This window comes from Panthera leo, chromosome B2, assembly GCF_018350215.1.
Source record: "Panthera leo isolate Ple1 chromosome B2, P.leo_Ple1_pat1.1, whole genome shotgun sequence".
Lineage (NCBI taxonomy): Eukaryota > Metazoa > Chordata > Mammalia > Carnivora > Felidae > Panthera > Panthera leo.
Genome location: NC_056683.1, coordinates 124050109 through 124072044, shown reverse-complemented (window position 1 = coordinate 124072044; position 21936 = coordinate 124050109). Strand labels below are relative to the sequence as shown.

Sequence of the window (21936 nt, the reverse complement as noted above, 5' to 3'; positions counted from 1 at the left end):
GTTGCTAAGATAGGTTTTAAAATTTCTCACCACAAGAAAAAAAAAACGTGACCATGTAAGGTGACTGACATTAACTAAACTTAGTGAGGTGATCATTTTGCAATGTACACATATATCAAATCATCATTTTGTGCACGTTGGGCTAATATAATGTTATATGTCAATTATTTCTCAACAAAATTGGGGAACCGAGGCAGGGAGAAATCTCAATGACTGCTCAAGTTGGAACAGGCCAGTTTCACTGAAATGAATTTGACCCAGAGTCAAATGATCTTATGACATTCCCCCAAAATTTCCAGTTACGAAAGTTATGTTTCCTATATGCTAGGTAGAGGGCTAATGGATTCAAGTAATACAAAGTTTATCTGAGTGCTAAAATTCCTCGGTTCTAGACAACACTTTTCTATGACATCAGGAACGGCCACAGTTAGTACAACGTTGATGGTAAGATCGTGGCTATTGCTTTTAGCTGCACAGGATGAAAAGATCCGATGGAAGTTTCCCAGCTCCACGTTAACTACTGCTCAAATTCACTTGCCATCTCATACTGGGAATTTGCTACAAAGAATCGCAGAACTTTATTTTGTAGAAGTCTGTGTGAAAAAGCCTATGTTTTTCTCTCATTTTCTACCTAGAGTTAGAGAACTCTCCCGTGGATGTGGCGCACTGAGCTTACAGTTCCGTGACAAAGGGGTGGCTGAGTCACAGCAATGACTGATGAATGTGGCTACTGTGAGTGACCTGTTGTTTGTTCATTTTTATGACTGCTGAATGACTCCTTTTGTTAAGGCCCAGGTAAGAGTCACAGAGATTAATTTTGGCAGAAACTATGGTATTTGAAAATTAGAGCTGGCACATTTAGGATCCTTATCCAGGTTCCAAGGTGCTTTAAGCGCTGGGCAGTACTTTCAATCCCTATTGGACGGACTTGGCAAAGACAGGTGGAAACGAAGCACTGCTTACAGGCAACTGAGTAAATGTCCCACACGTGTATGCATTCCTAGATTTCGAATGGATGTAAGTGTGACCATGGTTAACCAAATGCAAATTGGTCACCTGTCCAGTGATCCGGATCCCCAAAGTTTGGGACCTAAGCCTCGCTTCTCTCAGTTGCACCCTAGTTCGAGAACTAGGACTCCAAACACCTGCCATTGGCCGAGACTCTGCTGGCTGTGGACAGACTATGTGTCTTGACTCCCTGCCTGGTTCCTAAATAGCACCTCACCCCACATTCCTCATTGTTGGGTTCTGCTTGTCAGCAGTCTACTCTGCCTCCTTTGTAAGAGCCCCCCAGTACTAACCAAAGGTAATATAACGTTCATTTTGGACAACAGAAACGGCAGGGAAGGCATAGGGCCATGCCCCACACATCGTGTTAGCCAGACCCAGGAGATGATTCAGATCAGAAACCAGTCTGGGAACTCAGCTCAAACATAAGATGAGCCTGGAGATCTAATATATGAAGGCTACTGATGACAAGTCTTGAGTCCTCCCTGGTCTTTACCTGACATCATGGTGAAGCCATGAAAAGCCAGGAATGACTGTGTTTGCCCACCCCCCCCACCCCCACCCAAATTCCTTCATGACCACATCCCATACTGCTCTCTATGCTCTCATGTAAAAAATCTTTTTCTTTTGGAGAGAGAGACAGAGAGAGTGCGAGTAGGGGAGAGACAGGGAGAAAACGAGAGAGAGAATCCCAAACCAGTCCTATGCTCAGTGCGGAGCCCATCGTGGAGCTCGATCTCATGGCGGTGAGATCATGACTTGAGCCGCAATCCAAAGTCGGATGCCCAACTGAGCCACCCAGGTGCCCCACGTGAAATTTCTAATGGACAGGGTTTTTAAAACTCAGGGCACTGAAGACAAAGAGGCCAGGCAACTGTTTGGCATTATTTTTAACTCTTGTGCAGCTGGGAAGGGAAGAGAGGACCTCCGATATGGATAGGAAATGGGAAGGGAGCCAAGTTGAAAGTCAAGCGTTTTAACGTGTCTGGCAGCTCAGGAGCACTGAAGGATTAGGGTCACCTACTAGCACGTGAGAGCTTCCAGGAACAATTCTGGGCTTTGTGCCCAGAAAGCACTTCATATCCCTAGCAGAGGCCTGTAGCTCTCCCCTGACAGACGTGGGTGCTAAGTAGTCCTCATCCGAGGGGGCCCAGTGAGTCCTCCAGGGTCCCGCGTGAAAAATGGAGGGAACATTCCTGTGAGGTGGCTTCGCGACACCTCCCTGGCACCGTCACCAGCTGCCAGAGGGGGGGTTTTGCCGAGGTTGTTTCAAGGCTGCTTCTCTGAAAGGGGCTCTCGGGCACTCTCTCCCCACCGAGCGCCACACGGCTGCGTGAGGAGCCACTGACCGGTCAGCATGGTGATGAGGGGAAGGCTGTTATCCTCTGGGCTGCCCCAGTAGCCAGCTTCTCCGAGCATGTTCCTGTCGAGCACCTGATGGTAGAGTTCCTCGATCCAGGCCTGGGAGAAAACCATCAGCACCCCGCTGGTCTGCACCTGCTTCATGAACTCCTTCTGCAGAGAGGACCACACGAGAAGGTGACCAGATAGGACCCCCCCGCAAACGAACAGGCCCCTCCTCTGCCTCTTTCTCTCACTGGGGCCCTACCTGAGTCGAGGCTTCGAGAAACAACAAAACCTGTCGATTGGGAGTGGGGGGGGGTGGGTGGCAAGGGAAAGGGGAACCAAAATGGAGAAGTCCCAAACTTCATGAAGTTCCTTTCACTTATGAGATCTTAAAAAAATTTTTTTTAACAGTTAGTTATTTTTGAAAGAGAGAGAGAGAGAGACAGAGCGTGAGCAGGGGAGGGGCAGAGAGAGAAGGAGACACAGAATCCGAAGCAGGCTCCCGGGCTCCGAGCTGTCAGCACAGGGCCTGACGCGGGGCTCGAACTCACGAACCCGGAGGTCACGACCTGAGCGGAAGTCGGACGCTTAATTGACTGAGCCACCCAGGCGCCCTACTTATGACATCTTTCTAAGAAACCCACATAAGGATAAAGAACGCTGCACTTCCTCTCTTTACTCTTTGATGTGTGGGGGGATTAGAAACAGCACAGAAAAAGGAACGCAGCAGCTCCCTCTCACTGCCCCAACCGCCGCAGAGATGGAGTGTGTCCCCTGAAACAGCACGTGTGCCTCGACAGATACCTGACTTACACCCACGAAGCTGCCAGTTCCCCTCGGGAGTTTACAATTTATCAAGCGAACGAATGATTGCGGATCCCCTTCCAGCAGCTCTGTGGACTGAGGCTCGTGAACCGGGATCAGGGCTATACCAGGGGGTGGCTCGCTCCGGCGAGGGAGCCAAGCACAGCGTAATCACCATCGTGCTCATTCCACAGCTCCCAGCAGGTGCTAGTAAGCTTAGCTCTGGGTCACAAGTAGGTCCGGGTACCTTCCGGAGGACAACGAAGAGGTTTCGCAACACAGCAAGCCTTGCTTTTCGGGAAAGGGGGCCATACCCTGTACGTCGTCTGATGCTACTGAACATTCTGATCACCTGTTTTGGAAGGTGGCTTACACTTGAGTGTGTGCAGCAATGCCACCGGCTGACATTACTAGGCCACCGGCAGGCGGCCGCTTCTAGGGACTGGGGGCCCTTCCCTCTCTGGAGCAAGGTGGGTAGCTGTGTGCCCCGCAGCACGATGCAAACTGCACCGCACCCCCTTCCACCCTCCACACAGCCCCGCAGGGACTGCCCAGTCCAGAGTAGCAGGGGACATCCCTGCTATCCCTCCCAGGGATCCCTCCCAGGACAGCGATGCTCGGCTTTGCAGCCACTTCTGGCCAGGTCCGAGCGGAGACCACGCACTCACTATCATGCCCGGTGCCAGGGTGGGCCGCTTCCGGTAGTAGTCGCCGTGGGAGAGCTTCAGGTTGAGCAGCAGGGCGCAGTGTGCGGCCGTGTACAGGCTGTCGGCGTTCATCAGCATCTGCAAGCTGAGGCTGCCGCTCCCATCGAATCCGGGAGAGTGCATCATGCCTGTGGGAGAGAGTCAAGAAACCTTTGGGGTTGCGAGCAAGGCACTTGGCAAGACTGTCCTGTGGACAGCCGTGGGCCAACCCTAGCAACAGGAACAGGCACCTTGTAGGACGCTCCCGGAAAGAAACTAGAGCCAGCCAGGGGTATCGTGAGGGCCGGACACATGCCTTAGCCTGGTGGGGAGGGGCATGCACTCTGGAGGGAATCTACTGGGCAAATCTTGAGGAGTTACCCACCAAATACTTCGGTAAAACCACTCAGACCCCCTAAGTCTCAGCTTCTTCACCGATGAATGGGCAGAAAAATCGACTGCATCCGTCTCTTGCTCAGAGTCTCTAACGACTTCCCATCACAATACAAATAAAACCTGGACTCCCCCTCCTCTCTCTTCACTCCCCACAGCCACCCGGACCAGCACTGCTCCTAGACCAACACCAAGAGTGGGCCTGCCTCAGGGCCTTTGCATTTGCTCTTGCCACACTCCCCAGAATGATTTCTCAGGATCTCTGGAGGATGTGCTCCCTTCTTTCAGGTTCCTGCTCAAGCATCAGCTTTACAGAGACCTTCCCTTTCAATTCCATCTAAGAGAGCCTCCCCAATACTACCACCCCTGCAATATTCCTCCTCCCCACTCTGCATTGTTTTCATTGCCTCCATGTCATTTATTCTACCCAGCATTATACTAACATGTATTTATTGTCTGCTGTCACTACTATTATCTACTTTTACGTAAGATCTATGAGAGGGTGGGGCTGTGTTCGTTTCGTCCCCTACGGAATCCCCAGTGCCTGGAGAAATGCCTGGTATAAAGAAGACCCTTGAAAACTATTTGCTCAATGAATAAAAATGAACGGACACGTTTGTTACGAGAACTAGATGTGATAAGGCATGTAAAACGCTTAATGCAGTAACTGATACATACTTTTCTAAAAGCAACAATGTTCCTCAAAAAGCAAAACCAGAATTACCACATGACCCAGTAATTACACTCTCTGGTACGCAGCATGCTCAAAAGAATTACAAGCAGGGATTTGAGCAGACACTTGTACGCCAATTTCACTGCAGCATGATTCACAATTGCCCAAAGACAGAGCCAACTGAAGAGTCCATCGACAGATGAATGGATAAACGGAATACGGTAGATATGGACCACGGAGTTCTAATGCATGCTACACCATGGATGAACCTTGCAAACATGCTAAGTAAAATGAGCCAGGCACAAAATGACAAATGTAAGATCCATGTAAATGAGGTACAGGCAAGGACAGACAAATTTATGGAGACAGAAAGTAGATTAGACGTGACCACGGGCTGGGGAAGAAGACTTTCTCTTTGGGATGATTAAAAAAAAAAAAGTTCTGAAAACAGTGGTGATGGTTTTACAACATTGTGGATACAGTGAGTGCCATTGAACCGCACACATAAAAATGGTGAAAATGGCAAATTGTAAGTTATATATATATTTTTTATCACAATTAAATAATAATGTAATATACCAAAACCGTTGAACTGTGCCCTCTAAATGGGTGAATTGTATGCTACATGAATTTTATCTAAATAAATTTTATTTCAATCAATCTTTTAAATGAGGAAACAGAGTTTCAAAAATATATGTAAATGAAGAGCTATTGGTTTTTCCCTCATTATTTTTTCTAAACATCGTTTTATGTTGAATAAGGTTTTCCTTTTGAAGGGCTCCTTGTGCTTTATACAAATTAACTGAAAGAAAACAAACAAACAAACAACTATATCCCCTGCTTTAAAGGTGGGCTCACTCAGGGGCACCTAGGTGGCTCAGTTGGTTAAGTGTCCAGCTTTGGCTCAGGTCACGATCTCATGGTTCACAAGTTTGAGCCCCACCTGCGCTGACAGTGAGGAGCCTGCTTGGAATTCTCTCTTTCCCTCTCTCTCCCTTTCTCCCTGCCCCTCCCCAGCTCATGCTATCAAAATAAATAAATAAACTTAAAAAAAAAGTGCCTCGGGGCGCCTGGATGGCGCAGTCGGTTAAGCGTCCGACTTCAGCCAGGTCACGATCTCGCGGTCCGTGAGTTCGAGCCCCGCGTCAGGCTCTGGGCTGATGGCTCGGAGCCTGGAGCCTGTTTCCGATTCTGTGTCTCCCTCTCTCTCTGCCCCTCCCCCGTTCATGCTCTGTCTCTCTCTGTCCCAAAAAAAAAAAAAAAAAAAAAAAAAAAAAACGTTGAAAAAAAAAAAAAAAAAAAAGTGCCTCATTTTTCTCAAAGCTAGAACAAACAATCCTAAAATTTGTATGGAACCACAAAAGACCCCGAAGAGCCAAAGTTATGTTGAAAAAGAAAACCAAAGCAGGAGGCATCACGATCTCAGACTTTAGCCTCTACTACAAAGCTGTAATCATCAAGACAGTGTGGTATTCGCACAAAAACAGACACATAGACCAATGGAATAGAATAGAGACCCCAGAATTGGACCCACAAATGTATGGCCAACTAATCTTTGAAAAAGCAGGAAAGAGTATCCAATGGAATAAAGACAGTCTCTTTAGCAAATGGTGCTGGGAGAACTGGACAGCAACATGCAGAAGAATGAAACTGGACCACCTTCCTATACCATACACAAAAATAAACTCAAAATGGATGAAACACTTGAATGTGAGACAGGTAACTATCAAAACCCTAGAGGAGGAAGCAGGCAACAACCTCTTTGACCTCAGCCATAGCAATTTCTTGACACGTCTCCAAAGGCAAGGGAATTAAAAGCAAAAATGAACTATTGGGATCTCATCAAGATAAAAAACCTCTGCACTGCAAAGGAAACAATCAACAAAACTAAAAGGCAACCGACGGAATGGGAAAAAGATATTTGCAAATGACATATCGGATAAAGGGTTAGTATCCAAAATCTATGAAGAACTTACCAAACTCAACACCCGGAAAACAAATAATCCAGTGAAGAAATGGGCAGAAGACAGGTATAGACACTTTTCCAAAGAAGACATCCAGATGGCCAACAGACACATGAAAAGTTGCTCAACATCACTCATCATCAGAGAAATATAAATCAAAATCACAATGAGATACCACCTCACACCAGAGTGGCTAAAATTAACAATTCAGGAAACAACAGATGCTGGCGAGGATGTGGAGAAATGGGAACCCTCTTGCACTGTTGGTGGAAAGCAAACTGGTGCAGCTGCTCTGGAAAACAGTATTTAATTTAAAAAATGAAAAGTAGAACCACCCTACGACACAGCAACAGCACTACTAGGAATTTACCCAAGGGCTACAGCAATGCTGATGCATAGGGGCACATGTACCCCAATGCTTATAGCAGCACTTTCAACAATAGCCAAATTATAGAAAGAGCCTAAATGTCCATCAACTGACGAATGGATAAAGAAGATGTGGTTTATAAATACAATGGAATACTACTTGGCAATGAGAAAGAATGAAATCTTGCCATTTGCAGCAACGTGGATAGAACTGGAGGGTATGATGCTAATGAAATAAGTCAGTCAGAGAAAGACAGGTATCAAATATTTTCACTTATATGTGGAACCTGGCAAATTTAACAGAAGACATGGGGGAAGGGAAGGGGGAAAAAAACAGAGAGGGAAGGAGGCAAACCATAAGAGACTCTTAAATACAGAGAACAAACTGAAGGCTGAGTGGGGAGGGAGGCGGAAGAGAGGGGAAGATGGGTGATGGGCATTGAGGAGGGCACTTGTTGGGATGAGTACCGGGTATTGGATGTAAGTGATGAATCATGGGACTATGCCCCCCAAAACCAAGAGCACATTGTATACACTGTATGTTAGCCAACTTGACAATAAATTATTTTTTAAAAAAGTGCCTCTTCTATGAAATGTAATAGTTTTCAAAACTAACAAGTACATTGGAAACATAAATTTGTAACTGGAATGGTTACTTCTATCCTTGTGAATTTCTTAATGAATATGCTAGCAAGAGGATATGGACCAGAAGAAGCTTTTAAAGTTGAAAAATCTTCAAGACCTTTGCTTATTTGAGAACTGTATAAACACTTTTTTGTTCGGAGTAGGTATATATGTTCTTCCAATAAAACTACTTTATGCAAATGTTAGGCATCATCTCTCCCTTCCTTTAAGAATTTTGCAGCTGCCGTAAGAGATTTTTTACTGAGGGCACTTTGTGATCAGAGGCAGAGGTGAATTTATAAAAGAAGGGTTGAGAGCAGGATTTAAAAATGACATCCTTGGTCAGGATACGAACACTGTGTTCCTACCCCTGATGGTCCAGAGGAAAACTCCATACTCTTAAGCTCCTGGTGATCTTGGTTCTAGTCTCTGGTAAATTGAAAGCAGAATTCAGTGTTGCTGGGTGTTTATTCTGGATAGAAATGAATATTCGAGTTTTTCAGGAAAACAGAATTTGCAAGTGGCTCTGATCTTAGGCACGAGTAATAATTTCTTTAAAAAACTTAAAACCAACTACTATTTACCTCGGAATATGTCTTGGAAAACCCAGTACATGTTCAGATGCTGAAAAGGAAGAAGGCAGCTGATGCGTCTGCTGACCCAGAGACGCAAGTCATTGGCGGAGGGGTGACAATGTCCCGGAGGGCACTGCTAACGGGTATGCGGAGTTCTGAAATAATCTGTCAGACCTGTTAGAAACAATCCGTTGGTACTGCCCTCTCTCTCGAGGTTGGCTAAATTTCCTACATTACACGGAGCTGGCAAATTTGAGCATAAAACAAAAGGATGTATTATCTATCAGTCATTTTCTTACCGTACCAAATACAGTTCACTGGTGATGTTAAGAAGGAAAATAACACAATGGCCATTACTTTATTAAGTGATTTCTAATTTTTAGAACAAGTCTCTTCTCATACATTGTTTCATTTGACATATAAAGTATGGATCAATTGCCTTCCTTTATTTTACCAGTAAGGAAAGTGCCTCAGAAATATTAAAGGAATTTACCTGAAGTTATACAGCTAGAAATTGGCAAAAGGCTTTTGGTTACAAACTCCAGGCACTTTGCACCATGCCATGCCATACTCGCTTCCAATGTCGTGAAGAGACTCCACTCCATCATTTCCCTCTTTAATTTTACTTTATTTTACATTCATCCTGACTGGGTTCATTGAAGTGTTCTAGATTTGGAGTGACAAACTATAGGAACTATGACCTTTGACACATTCTGGCCACTTGCTTTTTCCAGTGTTCTGTAACATTCTCTCCCTCTATAATTAAGATGTTCTTTACTGTCAGGAACGGGAGGGTGGGTCCCCTGCTTGATTGGTTACCAGCAAAAAACTGGATACAAGATTAGCATAAATGACCTTGAAATATCTCCTCCATGTCTTAGACAATTTAATGTGCCTTTTCAAATACAAATTAGATACTTATGCAAAACATTTAACAGAACAGAAAAATTTAAAAAATAAGAATAATAGTCCCTGCTTCTCCCAAGTCCCAGTGATACCCATCCCAGATCATACTACATACATTGTAATGAAACTTGGTATTTTCTTAGTAATCTACGTTAGACATCTCTTGATAGGAGCACTTCTAGATCTGCCTCATTCTTTTCAAATAACTGGGCATATAGCACTGCATGTTTGGAGTATGATTTATTTAAGTAATGCTCTATTGGTAGACATTTATGTAGTTTCAATTACGAAAATAGCTGAAATGATGTAATAGCTTTTAGCACTTATGCAAGTGTATCTGTGGGCTAAGTACCCTAAAGCAGAATAAAGACATACATTAGGTTTGAAAGATATAGCCCAGGTATCTTCCAAATAGTTTTATACCAAATGTTCTTCCTGCCAATGGTGCATAAGAATAATGTTGTACCCACTCAGCAATACTGGGCATTATCAATTTTCTAAACCTTTATAATGATGTTATGTGATTTTTGGTTGCATTTCTATACACTAATAACAAAGTAGCAGAAAGAGAAATTAAGAGAACAATTCCATTTATAACTGTCCCCCCAAAGAACGAAATGCCCAGAAATAAACTAATCAAGGAGGTGAAAGACCTATACTATGAAACCTATAAAACATTGATAAAGAAACTGAAGACGACACAAATAAACGGAAAGATATCCTGTGCTCATGGGCTGGAAGCATTAATATTGTTAAAATGTCCATACTACCCAAAGCAATTCTCTATCAAAATACTAACAGCACTTTTCACAAAACTAGAATAATCCTAAAATTTGCATGGAACCTGAAAAGATCCCCAAATATCCAAAGCAATCTTCAGAAAGGTATCACAGTCTCAGATTTCAAGATACACTACAAAGCTGTAGTAATCGAAACACTATGGTACCGGCACAGAAATACACACATAGGTCAGTAGAACAGAATGGAGAGCCCAGAAATAAACCCATGCTTATATAGTCAATTAATCTGCAACAAATGAGGCAAGAGTATACAATGGGGAAAAGACAGTCTCTTCAGTAAATGGTGCTGGGAAAACTAGACAGCTACTTGCAAAATAAAACGGGATCGCTTTCTTATACTATACACAAAAATTAACTCCAAATGGATTGAGGACCTAAATTTGAGACACAAAACCATAAAACGCCTAGAAGAAAAAGAAGCAGTAATCTCTTGGACATTGGCCTTAGCAACATTTTCTACATATGTCTCCTCATGCAAGGGAAACAAAAGCAAAAATAAACTATTGGGACTACACCAAAATAAAAAACTTTTGCCCAGCAAGGGAAACCATCAATAAAACAAAAAAGGCAACCTGCTAAATAGAAGAAGATATTTGCAAGTAATATATCCGACAAGGGGATGAAATCCAAATATATAAAGAACTTACACAACTCAACACCAAAATCCAAATAATCTGATGAAAAATGGACAGAGGGCCTAAACAGACATTTTTTTTTCCAAAGAAGGCACACGGATGACCACCAGACACAAAAAGATGATCCCTATCACTAATCATCAGAGAAATGCAAACCAAAACCATAACAAAATATCATCTACACCTGTCAGAATTGCTAGAATCAAAAAGACAAGAAATAACAAGTGTTCCTGAGGATGTAGAGAAAAAGGAACCCTCATGCACTGTTGGTAGCAAAGTAAATTGGTGCAGCTACTGTGGAAAACAGTATGGAGGTCCCTCAAAAAATTAAAAAGAGAACTACCATATGATTTAATAATTCTACCACTGAGTATTTACCTAAAGGAAATGAAAGGGGTGAAAAACACGCACCTCCATGGTTGCTTATTGTAGCATTATTTATAACAGCCAAGTATGGAAGTGTCCATCCATAGATCAATGGATAAAGAAGATGCGGTATACACACACACACACACACACACGCGCACACACTGGATTATTATTCAGCCCTAAGGAGAATGAGATCCTGCCTTTTGTGACAACATGGATGCATCTAGAGGGTATGCTAAGTGAAGTAAGTCAGAGAAAGACAAACACCTTATGATTTCACTGATACGTGGAATCCAAAACACCAAACACGCAAAAAGCAGAAACACACTTGTAAACCCAGAGAACAAACTGATGGTGGCCAGAGGGAAGGTGTAGGCATAAGCAAAACGGGCCAAGGGGAGTGGGAGACACAGCTTCCAGGTACGGAATAAGTCATGGGAACAAAAGCCCCAGCACAGCATAGCCACAGAATGTCATCAGTGGTACTACGATATGTTGTATGGTGACAGCGGGTAGGTACACTTGCCATGAGCACAGTATAATGTATAGATGTGTCCAATCACTAGGTTGTACACCTGTAGCTAATGTAACAGGCTATATCTCAATTAAGATAAAAAGATTACGCTATTTTATGTGGTAACATATTTCTTTATTGAAGTCTCCGGTTCTAATTTTTATATAACGTTACTGCTTTATTTTCTGATGATAGAAGTTACGAGAAAAAAAAAATTTTAAGAGGTTTGGAAAAAGGTCCCAACAAGCAAATGAAAATAAAGATAGTCTGTAATTACACCATTCTAAGTACTAACATTTGATGTTAATTTTGGATCCTTTTAAAAATTACATTATGACCATTAACCACGTCCTTATATGTTACTGGAAAGCATCATTTTAAATAGCTACATAATTTCACAAATGGAGGTATCGTAACTCAGTTAGCTTTTCCCTTATTTAGGGGCATTTAGGTTGTTTCTGGTATTTTTGCTGTGAAATACTGCTATCATATATATTTTGATACATAAATCTCTGCTTGAGTTTCTGTTCCCTTAGTATAAGTTCCTGAGATTCTCTCAGGAGCCAGTGCGGTGACAGGGTTCCATGGGTGTCTGTCTGTCAGGACTTGGAAAACTTGTCACACATTTGCTGGGCTACAGTCTGTGACTGTGCTTTTTTCTTTAAAAAATTTTTTTTTAATGTTTATTTATTATTGAGAGACAGAGCATGATCATGGGAGGGGCAGAGAGAGGAGGAGACACAGAATCCAAAGCAGGCTTCAGGCTCTGAGCTGTCAGCACAGAGCCCGACGTGGGGCTCAAACTCGCGAACCGCGAGATCATGACCTGAGCCGAAGTTGGACTCTAAGCTGACTGAGTCACCCAGGCGCCCCTGTGATTGTGCTTTTAATCCCAGCAAATCAACTTCCGAGGGTTCTGTGTTCTCGAACAGTGTCTCCGATTTGCCTATCCACTCAGCTCTCCTCCATTACCCCGCCCGCCCACCCTAGTAGATAGAGTGCGATACTAAGAACGGATCTCTGGACCCACACTTTGCAGATTTGTACCCTGGCATCACCACTTTGTAGCTGTGCGCCTTGTGTGACTTATGACTTGACCACTCTGTGCCTCAGTTTTCTCGCCTATAAAATGAGGAGAATAATACTGCCTATCCTATGGGATTATTATGAGTATTAAATGAATCAATATATGTAAAACCCTTCATCAATGCAGGGCATAAGGGAAGTGCTATGTTCATACTAGCTATTATTATTCTCAAGGATACATAGAAATGCTAAAGAATAACTTCAAGAAAAGACACCAAGATCCAAGATATTTCAGAGGCGATTTCTGGGTGGTATATAATTACGCCTTTTTGTCTTCATATTATTACATTCTCTCGATTTCACATTTCACAAATGCCAGGGTATTGGAGGAAGATTTTGTTAGACTACTTACTCCCTAACCCTGCTTCCAGAATACTTTTCTTCCTCCCCTTACTAAATTTTTTTTTAATGTTTATTCATTTTTTTGGAGGGAGACAAAGAGAGAGAAAGGGAGAGACGGTGCAAGCGGGGGAGGGGCAGAGACAGCCGGAGACACGATCCGAAGCAGGCTCCAGGCTCCGAGCTGTCAGCACAGGGCCCGACGTGGGACTTGAACCCGTGAACCGTGAGATCGTGACCTGAGCCGAACCTCAGACGCTTAACTGACTGAGCCACCCAGGTGCCCTGTTCCTCCCCTTATTAAAGCAAACCAATCAACCAACTCCACCAGTCATCGTGGTAAATGAGGAAACGTTAGGCGAAAGTCACACGTTCACAACGGGTAGGGCAGAGAGACAGGAGAAGCCATCACGGAGCGCACAGGACAGCCTACCTCGGACGTAATTTAGGGGAAACAAATGGACTCTTTTTCTTAAAGTAAACACTTGAGGTTTCCACTCACTGCAAACAAACCTAATCCTAAGCGACACGGAGGCAGGATAACACATTCACTTGTTCGCTGGAGGTCTTCTGCCTGTATTTTACCTCTCGTGTTCCACAAAGACACTGAGTTCCGTTCGTATCACCATCTCCTGGGCTGTTTAAATCCCAGGGCCCAAAACTGAAGCCGGAAAGGGCATACTTGACTTCCTGGCTTTGGATCCACAGGGCTCCTTCCGGAGACTGTGGGCCGTTCCCAGAAGGCAATGAGAGGAGGGAGGAAGCAGTGGGGCAGAGGAAGGAGACCCTTAAACGGGCAGCAGATGGAGGTCTGTCTGTGGCTTTCTGCTGCCTGGCAGTGCCAGAGGGCCTGGGCAGGGCCCCAGAGGATAACAGGCAACGGTGCCCGGCCTTGCCAGAGCAGCCCAGGCCCCACGCTACCTCCCGGGTGCCAAGGAGTCTGTGAAGCAGATAACGGGGGATCCCTGGCCATGTGAGAGGTGAGCGGCCTCCCTGTGAAGATCCCACCTAAGCCCCAGCTTCTGGTTTTACCCTGGAATGGACAGCTGAGGGAGAGCATCAAATGCCTGGCCAGCCAGGCTGGCTGGGGGCGGGGGGGTGGGGGGGTGGGTCTGGAGTCAGACCTGTTGTAACGTAAAGAAACAGATATTTCTTGTATAATGGAGATTCATGATCGCTGTACTATCTTTTATGAAATCGGGTGCTTTATAAATATCAAATCGCTTGCAATGAGCCTCACATGTGGTCACGGTGAATCTCAAGATCGTAACTGGACACCGCTAATCAAAGGAACGGCAATCCCGAAGCCACACGCCCGTGTGCCTCTATTCATTGCTGTGTGAGGCTGGCTCCTGCTGTCTCGTCCCCGAGGAGCCACCTCGCACAGATGCACTCTGTTCTATGCAGGAAGAGGAAGGCGTTTCTGCAGCTGTCCCGGCTCGCGTCCACTAATCATCTTTATAAAACCCATTTTGTCTGAAGGTTTTCGAGCGCCCCCACCATAGGAAACTAATAGCTTTCAAAGGAAAGGCTCCCTTGAATCACGTGCGATTAAGGGGGCTCATTTTAACTGTATGTTAGTTGTCTGAGGACAGGAGTCTCTGAGAAATGCCGAGCGAGTCTGATCTCAGCCAGCAGGGCAGACCCTGATAACAGGTCAGGGACAAATGCCCAGTGGGAGTTGTTGGCGCAATAAGGTTTAAAGCTTTTGACGCAAAAGTAAATAATGAGCGAAATATCTGGGTTCTCACTCAGGGAGACTGTCTCTTCTCCCCTTCTCCGGTTGTTACTCTCTAAACTTTGCCTTGGGTGGACAAAGGCCATCTGTCCTCTCCCGGGTCACTGCAGGGTACAGATGTTTCTTTTTTACTAATCTTCCATATTGGAGGCGATGCTCGCACGAGCACTGGTTCGGTGCGGAAGTGAAGAGGACCCAAGCCAGCATCTGGCAGCTTCGGCTGACCCACAGCGATGGTCACTGTGACCCATTAAACCACAGTGGTCACTGAGGAGAACGAGCTTATTGGTAGGGGGACCACAGAGTGATGGGGCTGTGATTTGGAAAGACAGACCAACTCCTGACTGGTAAAAGCATGGTGGAAGTCATTAGGACTAAAAAGACAAATGACTAAATCAGTTACAGGCCATTACTAAAAATTATATTCGGAAACAATGAAAGGATTTTGAAGTCTCTTTTTGATGTATTGATTCCTATGTGTAAAACTTAAGGTGACAACATACTGGGTCCGATGCGACATTTTCCTGACCTCTAGAATTTGAGGAAGTTTGCAACTTCCAAGGGGCCACATTCTGGCCAAATAAAACATTCACTCAAGCTCTGTTTAGCATGTACTGTAAATGTCCAATGTACAAGATGTCCAATGTACAAATGTACAAATGTAAATAAGCATTGATCTGAAAGGCACAAAAACACAAATGATAAAATTTGCTTTAGCGTCAAATTTGACAAAAGACTTTGCTAGGATTATATTTCCTAATTCTCATAGGAAATGAAGCAGCGCCCTTGGGAGGCCATCTTTGCTGCTATGACAACTCACTTATCTGGCACTACTTGGGGATGCTGTTTGTAAACAGGAAGTTATCTGAATGTTAGATCTTACGTTATTTAAACGCTGAAATTTCTGCAGCTGAGTTATTTTGTAAGGATTATTTTCATTGTAAATAGAAGGCCCTAAATATGCTGTTACTATTTCTTGATGATTCAAGGCCATTGTTCGTGCAACCAGTGGTGATGCCGTGATCTGATCCACAGCTGTTCTTTGGGACCACTGATGTTTGCTGGCCGGTCTGCCTTGGTGTCACGGACGCCAAGCTGGTCAGAGCAGGCTGCTGGGCTCCCTCTCCCCATGGATATATTCAGCTGAGAAGAAGTCCAGGCTCAGAGGCCCTGCCAAACCCCATCCAAAGGGGAGTGAACATTCCTTCCAACTCAGGCTTTACCCATGACTCTTTCATACCATAAAGTATTTCACATGTTAAGGGACCAGAGTGCAAGCTCATGAGTCTACAGTCAATGAATATTTATTAAGAATAAGCATTAAAAAAAAACAAAAATAAAAAGGGGCGCCTGGGTGGCTCAGTCAGTTGGGCGTCCGACTTCGGCTCAGGTCGTGATCTCGCGGTTCGTGAGTTCGAGTCCCACATCGGGCTCTGTGCTGACAGCTCAGAGCCTGGAGCCTGCTTCGGATTCTGTGTCTCCCTCTCTCTCTGCCCCTCCCCTGCTCATGCTCTGTCTCTCTCTGTCTCAAAAATAAATGAAAACATTAAAAAAATTTAAAAAAATAAGGCATGCCTGTCTTATGGCCCCTGGTTCAGAGCACAGTGAAGCTTCTCTATAAATGTTGACTGATGAAACGTGTGTGTGTGTGTGTGTGTGTGTGTGTGTGAGAGAGAGAGAGAGAGAGAGTGAGACAGTGAGTGAGAGAGAGACAGAGGAAGAGACAGACACACAAAACACATACTAGCAATGTTCAACAAAACAGTGTCAAATTTAGTAATGGTGGCATAAAAGATCTTAGGGAAAAATATAGTTTTTAAGAGAGTATTTATACATTGTCTTAGTCTTTCAATGGAAGATGAATTTGCATATGTGTGTGTGCTCCTTCACACAAATCAAATATCTTGAGAAAAATGTTGGATAGCCTCAAAAATAGGTATTTTCACGTCTTAAAAGAATCACAGTGCAGTTAGGAAACCTCAGAAATCATATGTGTCTCTTTCCACCCTCTAGATAGGCTGAGAAATCCAGAAGTAGTGGTCTAGGATTACAAGTTCTATATTCCTGTGGGTGCTTCCAACTTTGGATCATTCTTATATTAAAAAGTGTCCTTCCTCAGATACACCTGGATTAAAGTGTCTTTTTTGTGTCCTTTTGACAAAGGACACTCTAGTCAGTTTCTTAGAGATACTTATTAAGCTACTTCTTAACGACACAGCAGTCAGCTTCTACCAAGTTCCAGTAACTGGGCTAGAATATATGTGTGTGTGTGTGTGTGTGTGTGTGTGTGTGTGTGTGTGATATGTTCTTTGTTGGAAGATCAAAATGAGTTAGACATGGTTGGAGGGCTCAAGGAGCTGAAAGTTCAGAGAGGGAAAGGTGGATGCATTCACAAATAACTCTGATAAATGTGGTAAGGGCAATGACAAACACATGCTCAAGGCTCAGTGATGGAAGCACAAATGGTGATCTTGATTTGTAGCAGTTCTGGGTTTGTTCTCAGGGTTAGTCCTTTCTATGTGAGCACAAGCCCAGCAGGGTCCAGCCACCTCAGTCGTCTGTGGTCAAGAGACCCTTGAATGTCAGGGGAAGACACAGCTGACCACCCAGGAGTCAGGCACTCAGTTATTCCTCCCATAAATGTTTTGCACCCATTACTTTCTTTCTGTAGTACTGTGAGAGAATAGAAAATATATATACTGGTCTGTGCCTGTTTCCTGGCACAAAGCTCCTAAAATCCTTACAATTTCCTAAGTGACATGAACACTCGATGCATCTCTTGTTCTGATATTTGTCTTTCACCCCATCCTGATTCCTAAAACACTTGTAAATGGCTAAGTGACAAGAATACTAGGGACGTCTTCTAGTCCCTGGGTAAAGCCTGAGGCAACTCTGGGTGGACTCCTCGATGGGGGCTGGTCTCCAGAAAGACCACGCCATGATCAGATGCTGGAAGTTCAGGGGAATTCAGACTATATTGGGAGGACAGCCTGCATCTGATCCAAGGCCTCTTTTAAATTAGTTTACAGGGGCGCCTGCGTGGCTCAGTCAGTTAAGTGTCTGACTATTGATTTCAGCTCAGGTCATGATGTCACTGTTTGTGAAGACTGAGCCCCCTGAGGGGCTCTGTGCTGACAGCAAGGAATCTGCTTGGGATTCTCTCTCTCTCTCTCTCTCTCTCTCTCTCTCTCTCTCCCTCTCCCGCTTGCACTCTTGCTCTTTCAAAATAAATAAATAATAAATTTACAAATTGATATACCAAAAGTGCATTGCTTTGTGATTTTTAAATGTTTATTTTTGAGAGAGAGACAGAGAGAGACAGAGAGACAGGGAAAGAGCATAAGCAGGGGAGGGGCAGAGAGAGAGAGAGAGAGGGAGACACAGAGTCTGAAGCAGGTTCCAGGTTCCAGGTTCCAAGCTGTCAGAACAGAGCCTGACGCGGGGCTTGAACTCACAAACCATGAGACGGTGACCTGAGCTGAAGTCGGATGCTTACCCCACTGAGCCACCCAGGTGCCCCACTTCATGATTTTTAGACACTAAGGTGTAGAAGCATGCTAAGAACTCGATGTTCTGAGAGTCAGAGATTGTCATTTTGTCTCAGTCAGCAGGAGCTTTCTAGAATGCAGTCACCTCTTATTCGTTGCTCTGCACCACGTACATCTATCAACCTCCGAATATTCCAGCCATCCACTGCCTAGATTCAAACAAACCACCACCCGTGCGTCTTACGTTCCTTTGCTCTCTTCCAATACAAGAAACCCCAAGAGCCGTTAAGACGCTCTGGGCACCTGAACCTAAGGCAGGATGGCAATTTCCCAGCCAGGCCGAACGCTCTGAATACGCTTACCCACTGTGGCAGGAGCCTGTTGCACGAACCTGAGCAGAAGGTGGAGGCGAAGTTCTGGAGGGCCGAGTCCACCTCCTCCACGCTGGGCAGAGCCAGCAGGCGGGGCAGGAGGCTCTCCAGGGCCTGCAGGAACAGCCTGGCGCTGTGCTGGTCCGCCTCCTGGTTCTTCAACAGTTTCAGGGACAGAGCGGCAGTCCGCAGGGACCTGTGGCCCAGGCAGTCCCGAGGGGTCTGCTCTTCGTCGGCCAGGGAGCCGTTGTCCGACCCGATGTCCGACACGTCGGACCTGCCCGAGTCCTTCTCTGCCGCCATCGAGTACTGGTCGCAGGAGTCGAACTCGGTCCGCGAGAGGTCTTGGTCGTCTACGCTGAAATTGCTCTCGCTGTACCGGGAGCCGTAGGACCTCATCCTGCAGTCCACCGACAGGAAGTTCGTTATGTCGGGGTAAGCCACCGTGTGGCTCCTCTGGACCACGTCTGGTTGGTCGACCGCCTCGGGCTCCGGCACCTTGCTCAGCGTCTCCCTGCTCTCCGGCTGCGCCGGCGACCTGAGGCTGTGCTTGTGGTTGTCGGAGCGGTCCTCGGGCGTGGTCTGGCCCAGCTCGCCCTCCAGGGTGGTCTGGCCCGTGTCCGTGGTCACACTGATGCTGATGTCCGGGCTCCTCTCGTTCCCCGCCTCCCACGGCGTGTGCTCGGAGGACAGGACGCGCCGCTGCCAGCGGAAGTCGGCCTCGTTGATCTCCATGGAGTCCCGGCTCCACTCGGCCCCGTCCTTGAGCTCCTCCAGGCGCAGCAGGAGCAGCTGCACCTGGCCTTCGCTCAAGCCCTTGCCCTGGCTCAGCTCGTCCAAGGCCCCGAGCAAGGTGCAGACGCAGGACACGGCCGCATAGCACGCCTCGATGCCGCCCTTGATGCACGCTTCGGTCATGCCATCCATGATGCTAAGGGTTCGAGGGAGAAAACAACATCAGCATAGGCAACGTGGGAGAATGCTCCAGAAGGAACAAGGCGGGTGAAGTCTGGTGAGCAGGGCAGTATGCAAAACAGATCCTCTCCTCTACATGAAGTGAAATGGTCTGGGCAAAAAGTAAAATGAAACAAACATGCTCCGGCTGGCAGAGGAAAACCTCCAGGTGAAGTGGCCCACCTTGAATCACACTGACTCTTGGTTGGCTGGTTTATCTGGAGACGCACAAAAATTCCGGATGGGAGTTTGTGATCTCCACAAGGACAGGCACTGCATAATCTCACTTTTGGATTATGTTCGTTTTTTTTTTTTTCCCCCCCGAAAGCAAACAGTTATAATGGCTCTATGATAATGAGGACATCCTCTATAAGACCAATATATTCCGGAACAGGTGCAGGTGAATACAACAACTGCAAATTAGATGATGTTCAGTTTTCTAGGGAAGCGACAAGTAAAGGAATCTTATAGCTATAGTGCTGGAATTCAAAACGTTTTTCCCCAACGTAACCCCAATGGATAATTTTTGTACATTTCATTCTGTACATTGCGTTTACTTTAAGTATGACAATATGGAAAGCTACAGGATTGTAATACATTGAGATAAGACTTCCCATATAGCTTGCGGGGACATTATTGAACAACAACATTCCACGTAAGGCAGATTCATAAAAATTTCAGGGACTTAAAAGCAAGGTCAAGTGTATTCAGAGAAGCATCGCTCGCCAAGCAATAGTAGGTGGAAAAGGGGAATGTATCATACAGTTTGAGAAGATCCAGATGAGACTTTCGTTTTGAAATTGATCTTTTTCTGGATTCTGGTTCAGTGGAGCCGGGTCCTGCCAAATCACAGAGGCGCTGTGGGCTCCCAAGTAGCTTTAAGAAAAGGGGGAAAAAAAATAACAGTAAAGTGAACACCGTAAAAAAGCACAAGGTCTTAAAATTGTGAGTTCAAAGAGACATGTACGCTCTCTATTGATTGACACACTCGAAAAAAAGCCCACAACTGTTTGGAACTACAAATCTTAATAGAACTGATCTAAGTATCCATCTTGTCACAGAACACACATAGGGTTCCCAGGTCCTCAGTTCAGGACTGGCTTAGACAAAGCAAATTCTCGAAGGGGTCGTTTCAAAAACTTTTATAGCACAGAACAATAAAGCACTTGTATCTACGTTCTTTAGTGAGAATGGCCTCTAATTTAACTTCCCTCTACTCTCTTTGTCTCACTTTGCTATCGGAGCCGGCTAGCTGCAAACTGGATTGATCAAGCATACCTGGAACATTCTCCAGAATAGATCATATGGGAGGGCACAAAACGAGTCTTAAATTTAAGAGAACTGAAATCATATCAGGAGTCTTTTCTGACCACATTGGCACGAAACTAGAAATTAATTACATGAGGAAAACTGGGAAATTCACAAATATGTGAATTTTAAACAACATGCTACCAAACAACTAACGGGTCAAAGAAGAAATGAAAAGAGAAATTAAAAAAGACCTTTAGACAAACAAAAATGGAAATATAACACCCCCACATTTATGGGATGCAGAAAAAGCAGTTTCAAGAGAAAAATTTAAAGCAGTAAATGCCTACCTCAAAAAAATAAGAAGAGTCTCAAACAAATAATGTAACGTTACACTTTAAGGAACTAGAAAAAGAACAGGTGAAGCCTAAAGTTAGTAGAAGTAAGTAAATAAGAAAGATTACAGCAGACATAAATGAAACAGAGACTAAAAAACAACAGAAAAGATCAATGAAACTAAGAGTCGATTCTTTGGAAAGATAAAATTGACACACTTTTATTAGACTCGCCAGGAAAAAAAAACTGGAAGATTTAAATAAAATCAGAAATGAAAGAGGTGTACAACTGATACACAGAAATACAAAAGACCCCAAGAGACTCTTATAAAAATGATAAATCAGGGGCGCCTGGGTGGCTCGGTTGGTTAAGCGTCCGACTTCGGCTCGGGTCATGATCTCACGGTCCGTGGGTTCGAGCCCCGTGTCAGGCTCTGTGCTGACCGCTCAGAGCCTGGAGCCTGTTTCAGATTCTGTGTCTCCCTCTCTCTCTGCCCCTCCCCTGTTCATGCTTTGTCTCTCTCTGTCTCAAAAATAAATAAACGTTAAAAAAAAATTAAAAAAAAATGATATGTCAACAAATTGGACAACCTAGAAGAAAAGAATACATTTCTAGAAATATATGACCTACCAAGACTGAATCATGAAGGAATAGAATATCTGAATAGATCAATTACTGGTAAGGAGATTGAATCAGTAATCAAAAACCTCCC

General features: G+C 44.8%; 1 protein-coding gene across 2 annotated transcripts in view; it reads right to left on the bottom strand.

Annotated features, from left to right (window-relative positions):
- The window catches only part of ARFGEF3 (ARFGEF family member 3), a 177212-nt gene that overhangs the window by 52000 nt on the left and 103276 nt on the right, over positions 1–21936 (bottom strand). For both annotated transcript variants that reach the window (XM_042939936.1, XM_042939935.1), the window contains 4 exons: positions 20404–20516; positions 18707–19617; positions 3828–3994; positions 2358–2523 (listed from right to left, as the gene is read on the bottom strand). In XM_042939936.1, the coding sequence (XP_042795870.1) occupies positions 2358–2523; positions 3828–3994; positions 18707–19617; positions 20404–20516 (1357 nt within the window). The remainder of the gene's footprint in view (positions 1–2357; positions 2524–3827; positions 3995–18706; positions 19618–20403; positions 20517–21936) is intronic.